This window comes from Neovison vison, chromosome 4 (assembly GCF_020171115.1).
Source record: "Neovison vison isolate M4711 chromosome 4, ASM_NN_V1, whole genome shotgun sequence".
Classification (NCBI taxonomy): domain Eukaryota; kingdom Metazoa; phylum Chordata; class Mammalia; order Carnivora; family Mustelidae; genus Neogale; species Neogale vison.
In genome coordinates, this window is record NC_058094.1 from 64414648 (window position 1) to 64439135 (window position 24488).

The window sequence follows — 24488 nt, forward strand, 5'->3', positions numbered from 1 at the left end:
AATTAGCAATGTTTTCATAAAATAACTTGAATTAGGATATGTATCTCCTAAGAAATAAATGAATAAATGAGAAAGAACAAATTTTGAACATATCAAAATGACCTCATCAACCTTCTGAAATAAATGCATGATTTAGTTACATACTTTTTTGGCTCTAAAAAAGAAATGTGTAGTCATAAGGTACATTCTTTGCATGTTTTAGATATTTTTAAGGCCTCTGTTTTTTTTATTCCTTTGACAGATTAATTTTTGATTAATCAATATTCTCTCTCCTTAAAATTTACAAGTTAGAATATCCCTAAAATACTAAGCTTAATTCAGTCTCTGAAATGTATTACATATTTTCTATCATGTCCACAATAGCCAAAATCTGACAATATTAAGGTTGTTTGTGGACTTCTTACGTAAAATAGTGCCCCTTATTAATTTTCTTCCTTTTATTCTGGTTTATTTTCCATCTTGCCACTAATCACTACTTGAATTTATGGTATATGTTTGCATATTTACTTGTTTATTATTTGTCTCTTCCTGCCAATTGAGGAAGCTCTAAAAAAAGGGGAACATTTCTAGGCTCTGTTAACAGATACATGAGAAGCACTTAGGAGCTTTAATAAAAAGAAACACTGCTTAGTGGAAAGTGAATTTAGCTTTTATTTTAATATTTAATACATATTTCTAAATTATAAGATTTTCTATTCATTTTATGGCATATTTACCATCTAATAACAATGCTCACTGAACAAATAAAGCCAATTCACAAGATCTATAATATTTATTGATATTATTCTTGCTTTAATAAAGTAGTTAAGCTCAGAGGAGCTTCATTAGGCTTTCAAGGCTTGATAAGCCTATTTACAAACTCACATTAGAATTTAGCTAGTAATTTTAGGAAATCCATTACCCAGCTTTGGAAACTTTAATTAAGATGGCTTAAAATAGAAAAATATGGCTTCAAACAGAATTATATAGATCTATTACACTCATTTTTTATTTACATTTACATTATCAATGTGTGATTATTTTTAATATCTCTAAATGTGCAATAAACACATAGATTTCCCATTCCCATTAAATGGCAGATAAGCCATTGCAATTCATGCCAATTAGTAGTATTAAAAAGCCTTCAATCATTCCCCAATGTATTCACCTTTCTCTTTTATAAATCCCCGTTCTTTTTCTTGCTTAGATCCTTTAATTTTACTTAATAGAACCTTATGGAAAATCTAAGAAGAATGTGTTGGGAAAATGCCCATGTGCACAGAACCTTGTCCACATAAGTTAATTTCAAGAGACCCACAGATCTCTTGGGTCCATCCAGAGACTACAGAGTGGTCATGACCCCATGTCAGTCACTCTTCTCATATCCTATTAGTTTCTCCATATTGCCCTCATAACCACTTTCTTTTTAACTAGCACTTAACCCTTCAGGTGACAGCTTTGTGTTCTAAAGTTGCTGACCCTCTTTATACAACGTTCCATATGCAGGACCTAAGGAGAAAAGTTGGCTCTGTACTAAAGATGGAGTGTTGTTAATAACAGCCATTCAAATGAGACTCGAGCATTTAACAACAGTGTGATAGGAAAGGGCAAAAAGTTAGGATAGACTATAAACAACCCTTCTTATAAATAAGCTTTATTTAGCAGATGTCTACTCACAGCCTTCTATGTGCCTCCTTCACTCATATAACAGATGTCTATTGGTAATGACAATGTTCCAGGCCCAGTAGGGGAGAAAAAAATGGAAGAAGTCACCTTGAAAATTAATTCTCCTTCTGAAGCCTGGAATACCACTTAGCCTGTTAATGTTTAAGATTGTTATACTATAAGTTCATTACTATTTAAAGGCAAAAGCTAATGCTCGAGTTATAACCTCTAAAGTCATTAAAAAATTTCTCCCAATCCATTTTTATTCATCCAAATCAAATCTATTGCTATGTGAGTTCCTGATATAAATTCAGAATCCTGTTTGGTATTAGAAGATGGGAGAGATACAGTTTCTAACCCATAGTTTATTGCTAGTCTTTAAACTAAGTTCAAGTATGCACGATTCTTTCTGTCTTGATGGGGCATCGGGGTGGGATTTCATCTGTCTTCATTTCATAGAGAATACCTCAATTCATTATTTAAAGATAGAGAACAGTAACATTAAGAAAAATCTTTCATAACAAATACTTGAGAGAGATCTTCATAGGTTGAGTTTTCTGGGAAAGGGATTTGACTTACACTGAAGGAAATATTCCCCTTTATTGGGTATTCAGGAGGGAGTCAGAGATCACTGAAGCCAGGAAGAAAATAGAAGCACTAACATTTGCAATAAATAGCTCCGATTATTATTATGACTAAATGAAAGCAAAATGAAAGTTGACATTTCTCTACTTTACATTAAAGATCTGGCAATGACTAAAGATAAAGGTCTAGTGGGTTTCATAAGTCTGGTATTAAAAATAAAATTACCCTCATTGACAGGTGAAATTGATCTGGCATTTCACAAAAGAAGGTAAATGGAATTTTTAAAATGGTTTTCTTCTCCTTACACAGGACACTTCAACTATTTAAATAATTTAAAAGTTATTTCTCATGGAAATAGAATCAATTTTCTATATGCCTGAAGCACATTAATGAGTATTCTGAATTTCCTTCCTTCTAGCCAAGTGATAAGTCAAAGTAAAAAAAAAAAAAAACCCTGAAAGCTATTACATTGTAGAAAATACAATTTTCTCCTTGAGAAAGAATAGTTACTGGTTGCTGCTAAATTTAATGTAGGAAATACAAAGTTACTGTGGCTATGGTGCTCTCACATTCAATTCACAAGCATTTAAATCTATTTTCTCAGGCTTGTGGAAGCCATGCTTCCATATGCTTTTTTACTCCAACTTCTTGTAGAAGTTTTCATTTTGGGATTTTACTTACTGCAACTGGTATTACAAAACAAGAAAAAGGTTGTCCTGAATATACTTTTTTCTAATAAATATGATCTGGACATTTCAAAACTACTTCACTTCTATCAATCTCCTACCACTGTTTTGAGCATCATAAGACGGAGTAAGTGAAATATGGGCTTTCAAATTCACAAATCATAATTAAATATAGAATATGAAAAGAATAATGTTCAATCACAGTTACCAACTCTAAATGTAAACGGTTCTAAGCCCAGGTTTTCTCTCATATTCTCCATTAATTCTGCTTCATGTGGTCTATAATACATTTAATAGTCTTCTTCTTGTTGATCAGCTACATCTCTCTGGTAAATGAGAAGCCCTTCATCTCCAATTCTTAATAGTCAGCGACTCCCTGCCCAGCATTATAGTGGGTCTTGAATGACAGCCTATGTCTTTGAAATTATTTCTCTATTTGGTTTTAGTAGCAAAGAGATGGTGATTTTCTTAGATAAAAAGAAAAAATTAAGACCAAAATCTAAAAGCAAACCTGCAAAATTTTAATTTTAAAACAGAGAAATTAATTTCCAACTTATGTGGAACCCAACATAATTTCCTATATAAAATTGTTAAGTTATTTCATCAAAATCACATCCTTGGATTTATCTCCCCATGCGCTTTTAACAACCAACAATACTCAGAATCTAAGAAGGCATTTCATCTCACCTTCCTCCGGGGCTAGAGCTATTATCTTCATTTTCCCATTGTTCATTTTTACTTCTTGGAACTGGGGGCTGGAGCATTTCAGCAGCCAGTGGGTCAGCATCATTCTCTTCTCGACCAATCCATTCTCCAATCACACGGGGTCTCAGAAGAGAAGAATTAAATGCCACTGTTTCCTAAGAAGGAAAAAGAATGTACTTGGCTCAGATGACTTATTCTTATTAATGGGACAACAGGGCAATTATTTTGTCCAGAGTATTGACTGCCTCTGCAAATCAAAATTTTCATTTTTTTTCTTTCTGAATTGACTCAAAATGTGAGGTCTCTCCATTTCTGTTAGGTGACTTACTCTGTGTGATTTCTGCTGACTCCGGAAGGTCGCTGTGACAAAGGATCCAGGAGTGAAATCTTAGATTTGGATTTGGAAGGCTGTGTGAGTATTCTCAGGAAGGAGGAGCTGAGACTAGCATTCGTGACCGAAGGAAAAGTGTGTGGTAAGGCTCTAACACTGAAGAGCTCCGAGTTGCTGGGAAATGGTAAACACTTTCTTAGGAGGAAACCAGTGTGAGGTCAGAGAATAAAGTCAAGAAACGATGGTGGAAGGATGGATTGCCTTTGATTGTGGAGCAGTCTGAACCTGTAGGGATCCAGTAGAGTTTGGAAGCAGGGCAGTATCAAGGACAGGCATGGTGTGCGAATTCAAAAAATGTTAAAGTGACCTCTTTTCATAGATTTTCATATGAGGGGGGTCTTTTTTTTTTTTTAAGATTTTATTTATTTATTTGCCAGAGACAGAGGGAGAGAGAGCGAGCGAGCATAGGCAAAGAGGCAGGCAGAGGCAGAGGGAGAAGCAGGCTCCCTGCCGAGCAAGGGGCCCGATGTGGGACTTGATCCCAGGACCCTCGGATCATGACCCAAGCCAAAGGCAGCTGCTTAACCAACTGAGCCACCCAGGCATCCCATATGATGTGGATCTTAAAATGATACTTAAATTACTTAAATCATTTAATAATTTGAAAGGTACTAGAATACTGAATTGTGTAATTGCTAGAGATATCTCAGTAAGTGGAAAAAAAGGTTAAAAGCAATGTTTACTCTATGATCTTAGTTTTGTTTTAAAAATTCATAGGGGAGGTGGCTGGGTGGCTCAGAGGGTTAGAGCCTCTGCCTTCGGCTCAGGTCGTGATCCCAGGGTCCTGGAATCAAGACCCACCTCAGGCTCTCTGCTCAGCGGGGAACCTGCTTCCCCTCCCCTTCTCTCTTTCTGCCTGCCTCTCTGCCTACTTGTGATCTCTCTCAAATAAATAAATAAAATATTTTTTAATTAAAAAAATAAAAACTCATATGGGTGTATATCAATATTTTGTGCTGGTGTTAGCCTCTCAATAACCAATGTTGTGGTTCTCATGATTGCAAGATGCCCTTCAGCAATAGCCATCAGGAGACTTTGAAAAATTAAGTTTATTGTTTAGGGGCACCAGGGTGGCTCAGTTCATTAAGCAACTGCCTTTGGCTCACGTCATGATCCCAGAGTCCTGGGATTGAGTCCTGCATTGGGCTCCCAGCTCCACAGGGAGTCTGTTTCTCCCTCTGATTTTCTCCACTCTCATGCTCTCTATCACTCTCTCTCTCTCAAATAAATAAATAAAATCTTCTAAAAAAAAGTTTATTGTTTATAAGACTTGTAAAGTATACAGCACACCTGGGGGTCACACAGTGAAATCATAGGTAGAGAGTGAAAGAGAGAGCACTAGCAATCACAATGCTGGGGTTCTGCTTTTATTGGAGTAGAGGGTGGAATCCTAGGGATTAGTGGGCTCACTCTTTAAAATTTAAAAAATAAGTCAATTTTAAAAATGGTCAGTTTAAAAAATAAGATTGGGAATTAAAAGCTTGGGGAGAGAAAAAACAAGTGGCCCAAATTGTCAGCAATTGAAATCAAACAAGATCTCTAAAACAAAAAATCTTCATCCAGTGGAGGTGGCTGGGACCTTTATCTAGTCTACTGTGGCTAACAGTCTGTTTATTGGAAACAGCCATCTTTGAAGTAGACACTTTGACAATCAAGGCTTAAGTGGGGCACTTGGATTACAAAAAGGAAAAAGAAAAACCAATTGTTAGAGTTTAACTACAATCCACCATTCATACACTAATTACTCATTTATTAATTTTCTCATATTTATTAAGACCCACTGTGTGGCAGATACTGCTTTATTTGTTGGGAAAAACAACAGTAAAACCATAATTTGGTGGTTTTATCTGAACAGAGACTACAGTTAGTTTTAGTTTCTTCTTTTTGTGTTTCTATGTCTCTGTAAACTTATGATAAATATATACTTGTCTTATAATAAGAAAAAAATGCATTTTAAAAATAACCTGATGTGAGAAACATAGGCTTGACTTAAATTATGTTTCCTTATAGTTTTTAGTATTACGAGAGTTCTGAATAATTTCTTAAAAATTCAGACCTGATCTTCTGAATCTTTACAATTCTCCAAAATATTATATAAATACAACACAATGCATATATGGCATAACAATAAGTACAATATAATATTGATTAGTATACAAATATAATACCAAAGGCAACATGTGAAATATGATTAGGATATATTTGATGAATTTATCCAAGTGATAACAAGGGACAGAAAATAGTTGGATATCTTAATTACTGACTTCCTAGCCCACATGAAAATGTACCAGATACATTTTGGTAATCAGTGCTTGTATAACAGCAAATAATCTGAATTCTTTCTGTATTTATGTCCCCATAGTCAGGAAATCAAAGCACTATAATGATTTTCTGCAGTGAAATCATGCAATCAAATTATTGTCTTGAAATTACTAGAAAGACACATTCACCTATCACAATTTAATATCATTTGAAGTATAACAATTAAAATTAACAGCAATAGTGTTAGATTTTAAACCTGTATTTGTTTTTAAAAGCAAACTGAAATAAAGGCATGTTTTAAAATTAAAAAAAATTATAAACATATTTATAGCCTCAGGATTAATGTTGGCCTGCATCTGAAGTGTTACTTATTTTGAGAATTTCACTTTCTCCAAATGTAAAACAGTGATGATGGGAATTATAAACCTACTGTATCAAATGAGTTCATAGGCAGCACAGTTAAACCACAGAATTCTGTACATTTGCTAGATACAATTATTTAAGGATGTGGACTATATCAAAGCCACTTCTACATGTGTGATATATCTGGGGGGAAAATGGTAAACAGAAGTGCAAGAATGGACAAACCATAAGTGACTCTTAATCTCACAAAACAAACTGAGGGTTGCTGGGGGGAGGGGGGTTGGGAGAAGGGGGGGTGGGGTTATGGACACTGGGGAGGGTATGTGCTATGGTGAGTGCTGTGAAGTGTGTAAACCTGGCGATTCACAGACCTGTACCCCTGGGGATAAAAATATATGTTTATAAAAAATAAAAATTAAAAAAACCTATTTTATTAAAGTATTAGAATTAACAGTTGACACATTCAAGCATTTAAATAATGGAAATACAAAGGAAAATCTTATTTGTAAATGTCAATTTAAAGATAAATATGTTATCTATTTTATACTTTCACATAGATATATAATTAAATGTTAAAATGTAAATGTAAATAAATTACTTACATACTTGTGTGTTAAAAAAAAAACATAAACCTTTCTCTAAAAAAAAAAAAAAAAAAGTGCAAGAATGGGCAAGTTGGGTAAAAATAAATCCTTGGTTGTCGATATGGGCAAAGTAACAGACCAGAGACATGATGGGACAAATTTTCAACCTCTGAAGTTTTATTTTATAGATATTTTATAGAATATTTAAAATATTTTAAATATTTTAAATATTTTTAAATATTTAAATATTTTATAGAATATTTTTAAAGTTGGATTATTAGTTCAATTTATTAATCTCAGTTATGTAAAAAAGCAGAATTTGGCTTGGAGATTTGTCCTATTATAGACTCAACAGATAAGAATGAGGACAAAGAGACTGACCACTGTAAGTAACAACAGGAAGGAGTGGGTATGGACACTGTAAATGAAAAACGTGAAATAGAATTTAGAGTTGAGTATGATCAAAAGTCGAGAGCTGAAGAGAATCAGAAATAACTCCCTTGTTGTTTACTGGGAAATTAAATAAAATGACAGATGCCACTGCTGTTGGAAAGTGGAGCACGGAGAGGATAAATCGTTTGATATGCAGCCTGTTTAACACTAGCTGGCAGGAGAAATTTCAGTGAGAAATAGCTGATGAACAAAATAATACCAAGAGCTGCAAACAGGGTTAAAGGAGTTAGGAAATGAGTATTTTACAGGTCAAAAAACGGGACCCTACTTTTTCTATTTTTCAGAATGATTAAAACTATTTATGCCTTTTTGAAAATGTTATAGCTATAGAAATTACTGAATATAATCTAATTACTTGAAATAGATTAAAATAGCAAATATTTCCTTGGATATATTGCTTATATTTGATTAAGCCAAGTAAACATAAATTTTTATGAAAGGATTTCAATGAAGAAAGCAGTTCTTAACACTATATACAATGCATCACAAGTGTCAGTACATAGTAAAAGAAATTTTAAAATGCCCATCAAAAGCAAGGAAAATATTTCTTGAAAATATTCTAAGTACATGGTAAACAAATAATTTAAAGTGTCAATGCTAAACATGTAAATCCTAATTATTTTTAAAAAAATATATAAACACATATTCCTTTGCCCTCTTAAGGCTAGAGTCTCTAGAGGTTGAGATTCTTAAGCAAATATGCTTAAATTTAATAAGAATAGCATTTCTGGTCAAAAATTCAACCAAAGATCCCAGATTAGCTTAGTATTTTTGATCAGCAGAATGCTATCCTATTAAAAGCAGTTACAGTAAACAGGCCTACTCTCTCCAAGCAGCCTACTCCTACTCTCCTACTGGCTAACTCACAGTGAATTCAACTGCTCTGACCACCTTATCACATTTGATTATATTCTGCCTTTTTTTTTTAAACTCCACTATAAGTAACATATAGTGTTATATTAGTTCCAGGTGTATAATATAGTGATTCAACAATTCTACATATTACTCAGTGCTTATCGTAAGTACACTTTAACCCCCGTCAACTATTTTGCCCATCCCTCCCACTCCTCTGGTGGACACCAATTTGTTTTCTATATTTAAGTTTATTTTTTTCTTTATTTGGTTTGTTTCTTAAATTCTACATGAGTGAGTACAAATGGTACTTCTCTTTCTCTGACTGACTTATTTCGCCTGGCATCATATCCCCTAGATCCACCCATGTTTTTGCAAATGGCAAGATTTTGTTATTTTTTATGCCTAATATTACATTGTATATATGTATATATACACTACATCTTATCTATCCATTCCTCTATTGAGGGACCCTTGCATTGCTTTCATATTTTTGCTATTATAAATAATGTTACAGTAAACACAGGGATGCATATATCTTTTCAAATTAGTGTTTTTGTATTCTTTGGATAGACACCCAGTACTGGAATTACTAGGTCATATGGTAATTCTATTTTGAATCTTTTGAAGAACCTTCATACTGTTATCCACAGTGGCGGTACCAGTTTGCATTCTCACCAACAGTACACGAGTGTTCCTTTTTTTCCACATCTGCACCTCTTGTTGTCTCTTGCATTTTTAATTTCAGCCATTCTGACAGGCATGAGATGATATCATTGTGGTTTTCACTTACATTTTCTTGATGATGAGTGATGTTGAGCAATTTTTCATGTTTATTTTGGCCATCTGATGTCATCTTCTTCTTTTTTTAAAAGATTTTATTTATTTAAGAGAGAGGTAGTGAGAGAGAGCATGAGAGGGGAGAAGGTCAGAGGGAGAAACAGACTCCCTGTGGTGCTGGGCGCCCGATGCAGGACTGGTCCTGGGACTCCGGAATCATGACGTGAGCTGAAGGCAGTTGCCTAACCAACTGAGCCACCCAGGTGCCCATGATCTGATGTTGTTTTTAAAGAAATGTTTGCTCCCATCTTTGGCTCATTTTTAACTGGATTATTTGTTTTTTTTTTGGTGTTGGGTTGCATAAGTATTTATATATTTTAGATACTAATCCCTCACCCAATTACATCATTTACAAATATCTTCTATTCAGTAGGCTCTCTTCTAGTTTTTTTTTTTTTTTAAAGATTTTATTTATTTATTTGAGAGAGAGAGACAGTGAGAGAGAGCATGAGCGAGGAGAAGGTCAGAGAGCGAAGCAGACTCCCCATGGAGCTGGGAGCCTGATGTGGGACTCGATCCTGATCCCGGGACTCCAGGATCACGCCCTGAGCCGGAGGCAGTCGTCCAACCAACTGCGCCACCCAGGCGTCCCTCTCTTCTAGTTTTGATGACTGTTTCTTTGCATGCAGAAGCTTTTTTATTTTGATGTAGTCAGGTAGTTTATTTTTGCTTTTGTTTCCCTTCCCTCAGGAGACATATCTAGAAAAATGTTCCTACAGACAATGGCAGAGACATTACCGCCTATGCTGTGTTCTAGGATTTCTGCGATTTCAGGTCTCACTTTTAGGTCCTTAATCCATTTGAGTTTATTTTTGTGTGTAGTATAGCAGAGTGCTCCAGTTTCATTCTTTTGCAAGTTGCTGCTGTCCGGTTTTCCCAAGACCATTTTTTTTTTAAAAGAATTTATTTATTTGACAGATAGAAAGAAAGAGAGCACAAGCAGGGGGAGTGGCAGAGGGTGAGAGAGAAACAGGTTTTTCACTGAGCAGGGAGCCTGACTTGGGGCTCCCTGGACCCTGGGATCATGACTCGAGCCGAACATGGATGCTTAACTGACTGAGCCACCCAGGTGTCCCCCAACACCAATTTTTAAAAGGATTTTTTCTCATTTAATATTCTTGTCTCCTTCATCAAAGATCCATTGACCATATAGTAGTAGTAGGCTTATTTCTGGGCTCTCTATGCTGTTCTATTGATCTATGTGCCTATTTTGTGCCATTACTATACTGTTATGATTATTAGAGCATTGTAGTATATCTTGAAATTGGGAGACTGTAATACCTCCAGTTTTGTTAATCTTTTTCAAGACTGCTTTGGCTATTTGGATTCTTTTGTGGAACCATGAAAATTTTAGGATTATGTTATAGTTCTATGAAAAATGCTTTTTATATTTTGATAGGGACTGCATTAAATCTATAGATTACTTTAGGTAGTATGAACATTTTAACAGTACTTGTTCTTGAAATCCATGAGCATAGATTATCTTTCCATTTGTTTGTGTCATCTTCAGTTACTTTCATCAGTGTTTTATAGTTTACAGAGTACAGTTCTTTCATCTCCTTGGTTAAGCTTATTCCTAGGTCTGGAATGACTCCCAGTAGTTCCCCTGCTCTGGAGAAGTCTCCTAAATGTCTCTGCCCCTGCACCACAAGGTCTGAGATTAGCAAGTAAATCTCAGGTATTTTCCAAACTGTTACTGCTTCTATACTGTATCTCAGTAGGGCTGTTTGTCTCTTAGAGTGGGACTCCGTTTTTTATCACACTCTGTCTCTCCCAGAATCAAGCCCACTGATTTTTTTAAATTCCACATGTTGAGTTCCACTGACTCTAAGAACCCCTAAGTCAAGCCCCTCTGGTTTCCAAAGCCAAATGTTATGAGCATTATCTTCCCAGTGCAGGTCCCCCATGCCCATGGTGCCTAGTATGGGCTCTGCTCCTTCCTCTTCCCCATGCCTATGTTGTCTCTCCCCACCATAGACAGTCTTAGGGGTTAACTCGTTTCCACCCCTGTCTCCACCCTTCCCACCACTTTGAATGTGGTCTCTTCTCTAAGTCCAACTGTGAAGAGTCTGTTTTTCAGTTCTTGGGTTGTTTCTGCATTATTTACAGTGATGTGGGTGTTATCTATGTGTATCTGTGGGATGAGCTATGCCTAGGATCCTCCTACTCTGACATCTTCCCCAGAAGTCTTTCTCTTCTTAATAAGTCAAGATGTTTATGGAAACCTGAGATCACATCTTAAATGCCTGTTTCCTCCATAATAGCTAGCATAATTACAATTTCACAAATAAGCATAAAACTTGTGTAAATGAATTAAGAATAATTCCTATAATGAAAACCAATGCAAATATGGTAAGTTATGAAGTATCTTTATGTCTAACTAAAAATCATATTAATGATTCATGGACAACACTGATTAATACATTTTTAAGGCATATCAGAAGAAAGTCTACAAGATGTGATCTATTTAAAATCACTAAATATTTCTTACAAACTCTTAAGCTTTTGAGCAAATTATTTTAATCCTACCAGTTAAAAAAACAGAAAATCATGGAAATTAAATATTTAATATAAAATTTCATTAAATGTTTAATTTAATAATCATTGTTAAAGTAATCCACACATTGAAGTTGCATTAGAGTTTAATGAAATTAATGTAAGCAGATAGTTAAAAGCTTTTTTCCTACTGCTCCCCTTCTACTTCTATTTTTTTTCCAGCTTTGAGATATAATTAACATACATGATGTAAGTTTATACTATACCATAATGATTTGACATATATATATATATATAATGCAAAATGATTAATAAGGTTAGTTAACATACTCATCACTTCACATGATCACCATTTTGTGTGTGTGTGTGTGTGTGGTGAGAACTTTTAAGATCCACTTTCTTAGCAACCTTCAAGTATACAATATAGTGTTGTAAACCTTATTCACCACACTATGCATTAGATTGTTCATCTCATAATTGGAAGACCACATTTGATCACTTGCACCCATTTCCTCCACACTCTCACCTCTGGCAAACACCACTCTACTCTTTCTTACTATAGGTTAGGTTTGTTTAGATTTCACAAGTTAGTGAGATCATACAATATTTGTCTTTCTCTGGCTTATTTCACTTAGCATAATGCCCTCAAGTTTCATCTACATTGTCACAATAACAATGGCAGGATTTCCTTCCTTTTATGGCTGAATAATATTTTACTATATTATATATATGATTATATGTATGTAAATAATCATTTTCTCTTTATTCATCTATCAACAGGCACTTAGATTGTTTTCATGTTTTGATTATTGTAAATAATACTGCAGTAAACATGGAAGTTCAGATATTCCTTTGAGAAAGTGATTTCATTTCCTTTAGATATATACTCAGAAGTGGGATTGTTGAATAAGTTTTATGTTTTTTAAGCACCCACATGCTGCTTTCCAAAGTAGCTAAATGTATTTACATTACCACCAAGATTATACAAGGGTCTCCTTTTCTCCACATTATTGCCAACACTTGCTATCTCCTGTCTTTTTGATAAGAGACATTGTATCAGGCGTGGGGTGATACTTCCTTATGGTTTTGATTTGCATTTCCCTGACAATTAATGATGTTGAGCACCTTTTCATGTACTTGACCTTTTATCTATCTTCTTTGGAAAAATGTCTGTTCAGGTCTTGCGCCTAATTTTGAAAAGCCATATTCTTTTTTTCTAGTATTGAGCTATCTGAATTTCTTATGTATTTTGGATACTAAACCCTTATCAGATATATGATTTACAAATATTTTCCCCCATTCTACAGGTTACCTTTTCAGTTTGATTTTTTTTTTTTTTCTTTTCTGTGCAGAAGCTTTTTAGTTTGATGTAGTCCCACTTGTTCTTTGTGCTTTTGGTGTCAAAAAATTTTTTTATTAAAGATTTTTTTTATTTGACAGAGAGAGACACAGTGAGAGAGGAAATATAAGCAAGGGGAGTGGGAGGAGAAGCAGGCTTCCTGCGGACCAAGGAGCCCAATGCAGAGCTCAATCCCAGGACTCTGGGATCATGACATGAGCCAAAGGCAGATGCTTAACAACTGAGCCACCCAAGAACCCTAAAAAAAATGTTTTTTAAACCACTGTCAATAACAATGTAAATGAGATTTTTCTTCTAGGAGTTTCATAGTTTGAGTCTTACATTTAAGTCTTTAAAGCATTCTGACTTGATTTTTGTACTAGTGCGAAATAAGAGTCAAAGTTCTTTTCTGTTTTTTTTTTGTAATCCTATTTTTAATTTTAATTTTGTTATGCTATAAATGCTTATAATAAGAAACAAAGTTCATAGGGTGTCTCGGTGGCTCAGTCAGTTAAGCATCTGCCTTAGGCTAGGGTCATATCCAGGTCCTGGGATTGAGCCCCACATCAAGCTTTGCATTGGGTTCCATACTTAGTGGTGAGTCTGCTTCTCCCTTTGCCCCTCCCCCTAGCTTGTGCTTGCTCTCTCTCCAAAATAAATAAATCTTTAAAGAAAAAACATCACAACACAATAAAATAGAAGAACTGTAACTGAAGTTTAATAGAAGAAGGAAATATGAAAGACCAGAAATAAAATAGGGACCAGAGTAAACCATAACATAATATTGAAAGTAATGACCAATTAAAAAAAAAATTTCAATTGGAAATGCTTTAACTACATAAACTAAGAAAAAAGAGAGAAGACTCAAAGAAGCAAAATGAGAAAAGGAAGAGAAAACAATATAACAGACACCACAGAAATACAATTTCATTCTTTTGCAACAGATTATCTACTTTTACCAACAAATTTTATTAAAAAGACTATCCTTTCCCCACTAAGCATTCTTGGATCCCTTGTTAAACATTAATTGTCCAGGTATGTATGATTTATTTCTGGGTTCTTGATTTTGTTCTATTGGTCTGTTTCTATTTTTATACCAATACCCTACTATTTTAATTACACTAGCTTTGTAACATAGTCTGAAATCAGGAAATAGACGCCCCCAGCTTTGTTGTTGTTCTTAAGATTGCTTTGTCTATCTGTGGTTCCATACAAATTTTAAGATTGTTTTTTCTATTTCTGTTAATGACATTTGGAATTTTGGTAAGGACTGCATTGAACTACAGATGGCTTTGAGTAGCAGAAACATTTTAACTATATTCATTCTTCCAGTTCATGAACATGGGCTATCTTTCCACCTATATCTGTCTTCTTCAATGTCTTTCATCAAAAAACGGATATAGCTCTTTTACCTGCTGGATTAAATATATTCCTATTTATTGTTTTTTATGCTATTATAAATGGGATTGTTTTATTTCTTCTTAGGATAGTTCACTGTTAATATATAGAAATGCAACAGATTTTTCTATGTTGGTTTTACATACTGCAACTTTACTAAATTCATGTATTAGTTCTAACAGTTTACTGCTTGAGACTTAAGGGTTTTCTCTGCATAAGGACATGTCATCTACAAACAGAGTCTTACTTCTTGTCCAATCTGGATGCATTCGTTTCTTATTCTTTCCCAGCTGCTCTGGCTAGAACTTCTGGTACTTTGTTGAATAGGAGTAGTGAGATGGTTACTCTAGTCTTGTTCTTGATTTTAGAGAAAACCCTTTCAACCTTTCACTGTTGAGTACAATGTTAGCTGAGGATTTTCACATATGTCTTTTATGTTGAGTTTTAGTCCCCTCTATACCCAATTTGTCAAAAGTTCTTATTATGAAAGTATGTTAAATTTTATTGAATGTGGGTTTTTGCATTTATTGAGATGATCATGTGATTTTTAATTTTTAGTTGTTAATGTGATGCATCATATTTATTGATTTACATATGTTGAACCATCCCTGCATCCCAGAGATAAATCTCATGTAACTGCAATCCCACTATCTGATCCTTTTAATGTGCTGTTGAATTCAGTTTGTTAGGACTTTGTTTTGAGAATTCTTGATCTATATTCATCAGAGATATCTGTCTATAGATTTCTTTTCTTGCAGTGTCCTTACCTGGCTTTGGTATCAAGGTAATGCTGGCCTCATAAAAAGAGTTTCAGAGTCTTCCCTCCTCTTCCAATCTTTGGAAGAGTTTGAGAAAGATTGGTGTTAGTTCCTTAAATGTTCAGTAGAATTCATCAGTGAAACCATCTGGTCCTGGGCTTTTCTTTGTTAGAAAGCCTTTGATTTCTGTTTTAATCTCCTTACTTGTTATTGGTCTGTTCAAATTTCCTATTTCTTTGGATTCCGTCTTGGTGGGTTGTATGTCTCTAGGAATTTATCCAGCTTTTCCCCTACATTATCCAGTTTGTTGGCACTAATTGTTCATGGAAGTCTCATGATCCTTTGCACTTCCATAGCATTAGTTGTAATATCACCTCTTTCATTAATAATTTTATTTGAATCCTCTCTCTTTTTCTCTTGGTTAGCCAAACTAAAGATCTATCAGTTTTATTTATATTTTCAAAGAACAAACTCTCAATTTCAATAATCTTTCTGCTACTGTCCTATTTTTTATTTCACTTATGTCTGCTCTGTCTTTATTATTTCCTTTCTTCTGCTACCTTGGTAGTCCTTGTTCTTCCTAAGTAATCAATATAAACTGCTAAAAGCCAGGACCTCGGCAACTAGAAGTATTCAAACTATTTTGTTATAGTCTTTAATATATTTACTTAGCACAAGTTTTTCTCAAAAACTATATATCACATTCTGTGAAAACACTGGAATACATTCTGAACATTCTGACAGATCCCTAGTAGCCTAGAGCTCTTGGTTTAGTGATCACGACTTTAGTGTAACATATGATGGCATTAATGGTCCTAATTGTTCAACCTCATTTTATCCAAACCCTTTAGCATGTGACTATATAGTTTCTCTTAAAAGTGGGGCAAATTTACCCTCCACATGTGACCTGTTTTAGCCAATGGAATAGGCCCATTATTGTATGCCTGATATAAGCCCAGGCCTTAAGGCACCTTACATGTTTCTACTTACTCTCTGTATTTCTGACTTCCCCATGAGAAAGATATGCCTATGCAAGTCTACTTGCCCCAAAATGAAGATAAGAAACTCTTGTAACAGACCTGAATGACACCCAACAAGCCCACCTTATATCAGCTGACAGTAGCCAACCAACCTCCAGTCACATGAGAAACTCCAGTAGAGATCTGCTGACCCCATCTAACCAAGATCCAGCTTAGATCAGCTGAATTCCAGAAAAGCAGGAAAAATACATTTTACTGTTTCAAGCCTCTGAATTTTGGGTTAAAACATTACATAGCTATAGCTAACTGAAACAAACTGATCCTAGAAGTAGAGTGCTGCTTAATAAAAACTTAAAATATATGTCTTTGGCTGTGGAATGCAGAAGCGGGAGTTGGCTGTAAAAACAGTGAGGAAATTATTATAAGAGATTGGAAAAATGGAGGCCAGTGTATTGTAATGTTAATTGCTTGGTAAAACTATCATCTTTGGTTAAGATAGAAAGTGATCTAATCAAGTTTCAAAACTGCTAAAGAAGATCTCTAAGAAAAAAAATCTGCAAACATTACCTACTTGCTTTTATTTACATATGATAAATTTCCTCAAGAAACAGATGAGTGCAAAATATAAATTGCCATTTTGCAAGTAAAATTTAGAGGAAATATTTAAGAGTCTGGCTGAATTTCTTACATCCAGCCTTTCTCAACAGCTCAAGAGTTTTAAATTAAGATAATCCTTGTATAAATATTATACAAAAAGACAAAGCCTCAGGGTAGAGAAGAAATTAAGGATGTAAACAACATCCCAAATGCCATTAATTAAATCTAGAAAGAGAGGCATGTCCTGAAAAGAACTATGGGTGTGGTTTTGGCACAAGAAGGAGAGAGGAATCAAATACAAAGGAAACCCAAAGATTCTTTAAGACAATTGAATTGGAAAAAAGCAGCTGAAGTAAAAAGGACAGAGATGTAAATACCCCTTGGGGGTGACATTTTTCTACGAGAGAGAACCTGAAAATTTGCTCAAAGGTATCTTTTCTAAAGCCCTCTTCAGAAGTAGCCAAAAGTAACAAGAAAGAAAATCCTACAGGAAGAAGCCAGGAGCCATAGAAAATGATAGATGGAGACTCGCAGGGAACCCAGTTCCTATTCTCACAGACCAGACCTGGGGCCCGATTCAGGAACACTTCCAAAACTATGAATAGGCATACCTAATGATATGTGCCCATAAGGTCCAATAATTTCTATAAAACTCTCATATTTCCCTCTTCTAATAGGAATATTTAATGTGGTTACCTCATGTCAGTCTCATCACTTAATGGAAAGGAAGAAACAAAACTTATCAGTCATACTTCCAACTCTTAGATAAGAGTACCTAATGATACGTTCCCATAAGAAACAATAATTTCTATAAACTTCTCATTATTTCCCTTTTTTTTCTTTCTTCTTCTTCTTTTTTTTTCATTAGTTCCCTTTTCTACTAGGAATATTTAATGTGGTTACCTCACGTCAGTCTTACCACTTATTGGAAAGGAAGAAACAAAACTATCAGTCACCTATGTTTCCCTATATAGAAAAATCAAGACAATTCAGAGGCCAATTTATAATATACGAGTTTGGCAAGTTTATGGAATTTAAGATAAAATTAGAAAAATAATTTTCATTCCTACATTCCAGCAAGTTTTAAAATGGTAATTTATAAAACAGATTCCATTTACAATAATAGCCAAAAAGTACAAGTTATCTAGGAATCAATTTAATAAAACCTGCATGGTTTTATTAAATATAACTATATGACTTTGTCATGTAATATTATAATATTTAATCAAATGGAAATATGCCATGTTTACAACAGAATGACTCAGAAATGTAACAATGCCAATTCTCTCATATCAATCTAAAATACAACACAACTCCAAACCAAATGGAATAATAGAAATAGCAAATAGAAGGTCAATAGAAGAAAAAGGGCCCAGAAATAATACAAGTAACAGAAGCATGCATACTGATGGACAAATGATGAATTTTTCAATAAACAGTTATAGGAAATATATTATCCATATGGGTAAAATATGTTCCACCTTCTTACCATATTAAAAAATAATTTCAAGTGAATGAAAGACCTAAATGTGAAAAACAGACCTTTTAGGAGAAAATAAAAAAAACAATTATTTTCATGACATCAAGTAGGAAAGGATTTCTTAAAACAATATTATAAATTAATGTTTAAGATGTCTGTTAATAGAAAGCACTATTTTAAAAGTGATGACAAGCCTCAAACTTAGAGAACATATTTGAAAAACATATAGCCAATAAGAGTTGACATCCAGAATATAGAATAAACTCACAAATCTAAAGGAAAAAAATGGGCAATAAAAATGGGCAAAAGGGACAAGCAGGCATTCAATCTTATTGAAAATTGTAAAATCATTAATTGAGTCTACAGGAAACCATTTTTCATTAAAATGTTTGATGACAGCTAGTGTGATCAAGGATCAGGAGCATAAAATATCATTACAAACTGTTGGTGGAAGTGTAAATGATACAACCTTTAGAAATTCTGCATTACCTAGTAATGTTAAAAATGCACATGCCACATGAGTAGATTAATTAAAGTTCATTTGGTTGCGTTTTTCTCTTTCAGTCCAGAGACATTTTCATTCTTCACTTAATTTCAACATTTCCTGTCTCTCTCCTAATTCTAAGCTAATTATGTTGCTTCTTATTTCAATGGGAAAATGAAAGCAATCAGAAGAAAATTTGTTTATCTTTTCATCAACAAACTCACTAGCTATTAGCATTCTTGTCTACAGTGACAAAAGATGAACTGTCATTTCTTCTTTTCTGACATATAGAAGGTATTCTAATCGTAGAGTTAATTAAAAAATGACAAAACTTAGGTAACATATGACTCAATTGTTCATAATGTTTTGTCAACATTACTAGTTATTGGCATATGTAAATGTAAATCAAGACCACAATGAAATACTACTTCACATCCATGAGGATGACTATAAGTGAAAAGACAGGTACTAGCAAAGATATGGAGAAATCGGAACTCACATTTGTTGATTGGAACATAAAATGGTGCTGTCACTGTGAAAAATAGTCTGGCAGTCTCTCAAAGAGTTTAACAGAGTAAGATACAAGCCAGCATTCCCATCTCCTACAGATACGCCCAAGAGAAATGAAAGCACACATCCACACAAAAACTTCTACATGAAGTTCATAATAGTTGAAAAGTGGAAACAACTCAAATGTCCATAAATTGATGAATGAATAAACAAAATTATTCACCAACAAAAAGGAATGAGGTACTGATAGGAGCTACAGCATCGCTGACCCTTGAAAACATGACGCTAAGTGAAAGAAGACAGTCACAAACACTACATTTGTTTGACTGCATTTATATGAAATTTCTAGAATAGGCAAAGCTATAGAGACAAAAGGTAAATTAGTAGTTGTCTAGGGCTGAAGGACTGGGGGGATAAGAATGGGTACAAAGTTTCTTTTGGGGTGATGACAATGTTCTGAACTTAGGTTCTGCTAATATACTTTGAATGTAATAAAAACCAGTTTAGATTTTATTATATGAATTATTATCTTAATAGAGTTATTAAAATAATTCATTAAAGGCATTTTTAGCTTTTCCCCTTTCATGGTGGAGTACAGTATGTAGTATAAGGGAAAAGCATGGATTTGAAGTCAGATGAACAATCAGAAGCCAGAGGGAAGTATTAACTCTAGATGTAAGTACTAATTCTGAGACCTTCAGCAAATCACTTAATCACTCTGGCCTTAGTTTCCTTCTCTGTAAAACAGGAAAAACACAATCACTTCATTGGACTGGTCCAAAAATTAAATTCAATAACACCTCAAAAAGCCCTTAGCCTACATGCTATCCCTAACTAGGACCCCATACTCCCTCCTCTTTTCCCCACTCTCTTCTGGGATTTAAAACATTTTATTCTTTATTATGGAAATTTTCTTACTAATACCAAAGTAGAAGAGCAAAATAAACCCCTTTGTAGTCACACATATTTTCATCAATAATCAACTCACAGGTAAACTCACTTCATCCTATCTTCATCTACGTCCCTTCCACAGTCCCCTTCCCTGCCCAGATCGTTTCAAAGGAAATCCCATTCATTACATCATGTCATTTGTAAATGGTCAATTATTTACTCTAAGAAGAGTGCTTTTATAAACAAATACCATTATCATTTTCAACAATAAAGGAACAATATCTTCAATATCAACATATATCTCATTGGTTTTCAAATTTCCTTGGTTATCTCAGGGAAATTGTTTGTACAAGTTGGACTCTATGCAAGACTTTATGTGCTATAACTTACTTTTAGGTTTCTTTCAATCTACAGGTTCTCCTATGTCATTTTTTTGTCCTGTAATTTTTTGTTGTTGCTGTTGTTGTTTAAAAAAATCCAAATTGTTTGTCCTGTGAGTTTTCCATGGTCTGGATTTTTCCCTTTACATCCCTGTGATGTGGCTTGAAATGTCCCTCTACCCTTTGTAATTTCTGTAAATTAGTAGTTAGTTTTGGATCAAGTTTTTGTTATTTTTGTTGTTCCAAGTATGGCTTCAGAGAGAATGGTTATACATCAGTCAGTCCTCCTACCCCCTTATCTGCGGTTTTACTTTCTGTAATTTCAGTTACCCGCAGTCAACTACTGGCCAGAAGTAGTTGATCCTTCTGACATATCATTAGAAGGTCAATAGCAGCCTCACAGAACATTACAATGTCCCCATCATTCACCTCACTTCTCACAGAATATATGTATTTTAACATCTCACATAATCACAAGAAGGGTGAGTACAGTATAATATTTTGAAGGAGACCACAGTCACATAACCTTTATTATAATATATTGTTATAGTTGTTCTGTTTATTACTTATTGTTAACCTCTCTGCATAATTTATAAATTAAACTCTGTAATACATATGTATATGTAGGGAAAATATCATATACATAGGGTTTAAGTACTATCCATGATTTTAGGCCTCCTCTGCACTGGCGTTTGGAATGTATCTCCCACAGATAAGCAAGGTTGACAATTGTTCCATCGGGAGGCACATGACAGCTTGTTGACTCTTCTTGAATGATGTTGGCAGCATTGATAATTATTGTTTAGATCCATTAATTCACTAAAGATTATCAAATGGTGACTAATTTTGAAGATCATATTCATTTATTTGCTGGAAAACTTCTGTCAAGAGAAAGTTCCTCAAATATTTGGTTACCTTGAAGTACAATTTGTATAGGAAAAGTAGATTAAATGTTTGTCTTTCCCTTTACTTTCACCAGTTTTTGATAGTAGTAACTTTGGCCTCCTAACATACTTTTAAGATTATTAATTTTGGGGTGAACATAAAAATTTTAAAATGTTAGATATAATTCATTGCATTGCAGTTATTATTCTTATTCATGTTCAAATTTTCTCAAATCTTTCCAGTGGGAGACTATTTAAAGTTGGCTCCTGAGCTCTTTTGACACAGCCAAGTGGTCTTTCACACATTCTTCCTTTCTGGCATGACAGGATATTTTAGGCTCATTTTGTTTCTAACCCAGAATCAGCCATTATTCCAAGAGACTCAGATTCATTTTATTGAGAAATATATTTTAAGACTAGATTCTGGACACTTGGACACACTTGTTATTTTGGGGCCAGTAATAGCGCACAGATATAAGAAATATGTATGTTTTAAATATTTTATTTTGACATAATTCAGGACTACAAAAAAGTTGAGAAAAGAAAAAAAAAGAATTCTGTATACCTTTCATCCAGATTGCTCAAATGTTAATGGAATAATGTCAATATTGTTGGTTAATATTTTGCTTTATCATTTTCCTTCTCTCTTTTTCAGATTTAATATAAAATTTGCCCAGAGCCCTTTGGAGGTAAGTTACAGATATGATACTCTTTATCTCTAAACACTTCAGGGTGTTATTTCCTAAAAAGAAGGATGTTTCCTTATGTTACTACAGTATAATTATTAAAACCAGTAGTTAACACAAATACAATACTAATACATTGAACCTCGTTTAAATTTCCTCATTTGAATAAAGATGCTCATGGCAATAAAGAATCCAACATCATATATGACATTGAATTTTCAAATTCTTATTGTTGTTGCCTAATCTCCTTTAATGTAGAATGGTTTTCAGTATTTGACATTTCTGATCTTTATGTTTTTTGAAAATATGGGCCACTTATATTTTTTAGGAGGTCCCTCAATTTGTCTTTTTCCAATGTTTCATATGATTATAGTCAGTCATGCATTTTGGGCAAGAATGACACAGAAGTGATACAGTCCTTTCATATCAAAATGCACATGATACTGATTTGTCTCATCACAAGTGATACTAACCTTGGCCACTTGGTTAAGGTGATGTCTTTCATGTTTCTCCATTGTAAAGTTGTTACTTCTCTCTTATTATCTTCTGGGGAGTAACTCTGAAACTATGTAGATAACCTATAATTCATCAAAATTTCACTAATGTTAACATCCTTTTCTGACCCTTCCCTACATCAATTACTATGATGGCTACCAATGTGCAATTTTCTAATTTCACCATTCCTTCCAAATTTTATTTGTTGGTACTCTCCTGTGAGAAAGAACTTCCCCCTCACCTCCATATGTGTATGTATGTATGTATATATGTAGGTATATCAGAATGGGTATATGGATTATCTCATTCAAGGGATTATAACATATTAGTATCATTATTTTTAGGTTCTAAAAAGTTCTAGAAGGAGCTCCTACAAGTAGGCTCCTGAGTCTTTTTGAAATAGTCCATCATTCTTTGATTGCATCTTACTTCCTGACACTAAAAGATAATCCAGACACAACGCAAACTTTCTTGGCTGAAGCCCTAGATTCAGCCATTTCTCCAAAGAGCCCTTGTTCCTTTTAATAGAGAATGATATTTAGAAAACAGCATCTGCTCTCTAGTTGTGCTCAGTGCCAATAAAGAGTGTGTTATACTGAACTAATGAATCATTGAACATTATATCAAAAACTAATGATGTACTATGGCTAACTGGTTTTAAATAAAAATAAATTAAAAATAAGTTCTTAAGAAGTGTTTTTCAAGTTTTTATTAAATTCCACTTAATTAACATATAATGTAATATGCTTTGAGTGTAGAATTTAGTGATTCATCAAAAAATTTTGAGTTCTTGGGGCGCCTGGGTGGCTCAGTGGGTTAAGCCACTGCCTTCGGCTCTGGTCATGATCTCAGAGTCCTGGGATCGAGCCCCGCATCGGGCTCTCTGCTCAGCGGGGAGCCTGCTTCCTCCTCTCTCTCTGCCTGCCTCTCTGCCTGCTTGTGATCTCCGTCTGTCAAATAAATAAATAAAATCTTTAAAAAAAAAAATTTGAGTTCTTAATGATACTTCCTCTTCAAAACAGGACTATAGGATTTTTGCTTAATATTCTTTCTACATCTGTATTTCTTTTTGCCTATGCCAAAAATTCTGGTTCTTAAGGATATCAACATAATTACTTCTTTGCCATATCATACAAAGCATAGACAATAATCTCTTTATAATAATGCCAACACTCTCCACCAATGACACGATTGCCAAAAACAGATTAAGAGTATACTGCTGTTCCCTCTGTCCTTAGGTAACAGAGAACAATCAAATCACTGTGTTTATAATGATGTAGAATAATTCATCTCAGTGTTTTTACACCATCAACCTGAAACACAATTGTGCTGATTTGTTTCATTTTTCTTTTGATTATTAAAAGTTATTGTTTTAAAAAGATTTTGTTTTAAAATTATATATTTAAGTGGTCCCCAAAGCATAGATATTCAAAGGTCTAAGAAACCAAGCCTCTATCCCTAACCTCTCTCTACACATTTCTATAGGTAACTTTTAAAAAAATTGTGTGTGTGTTTGTGTGTGTGTGTGTATTTTACAGTATGACAGATTTTGCTCTTGTTATCTTGGTTTTAATATAATCAAATATCTATCTATATTTTCATTACACTTATTCACATAAATGCTAACACACTTATAAACACATTTCCTCTTCTTGCTTCTTTCATTTAACAATATATACTGGGAATTACTCTGAAGTCTCTATAGAGATATTCTTTCATTTTACAACTATATAGTATTCTATTGT

General features: G+C 34.0%; 1 protein-coding gene across 2 annotated transcripts in view; it reads right to left on the reverse strand.

The window, feature by feature from the left end:
- The window catches only part of C4H8orf34 (chromosome 4 C8orf34 homolog), a 378696-nt gene that overhangs the window by 237514 nt on the left and 116694 nt on the right, over positions 1 to 24488 (reverse strand). For both annotated transcript variants that reach the window (XM_044245487.1, XM_044245488.1), the window contains exon 6: positions 3603 to 3775. In XM_044245487.1, the coding sequence (XP_044101422.1) occupies positions 3603 to 3775 (173 nt within the window). The remainder of the gene's footprint in view (positions 1 to 3602; positions 3776 to 24488) is intronic.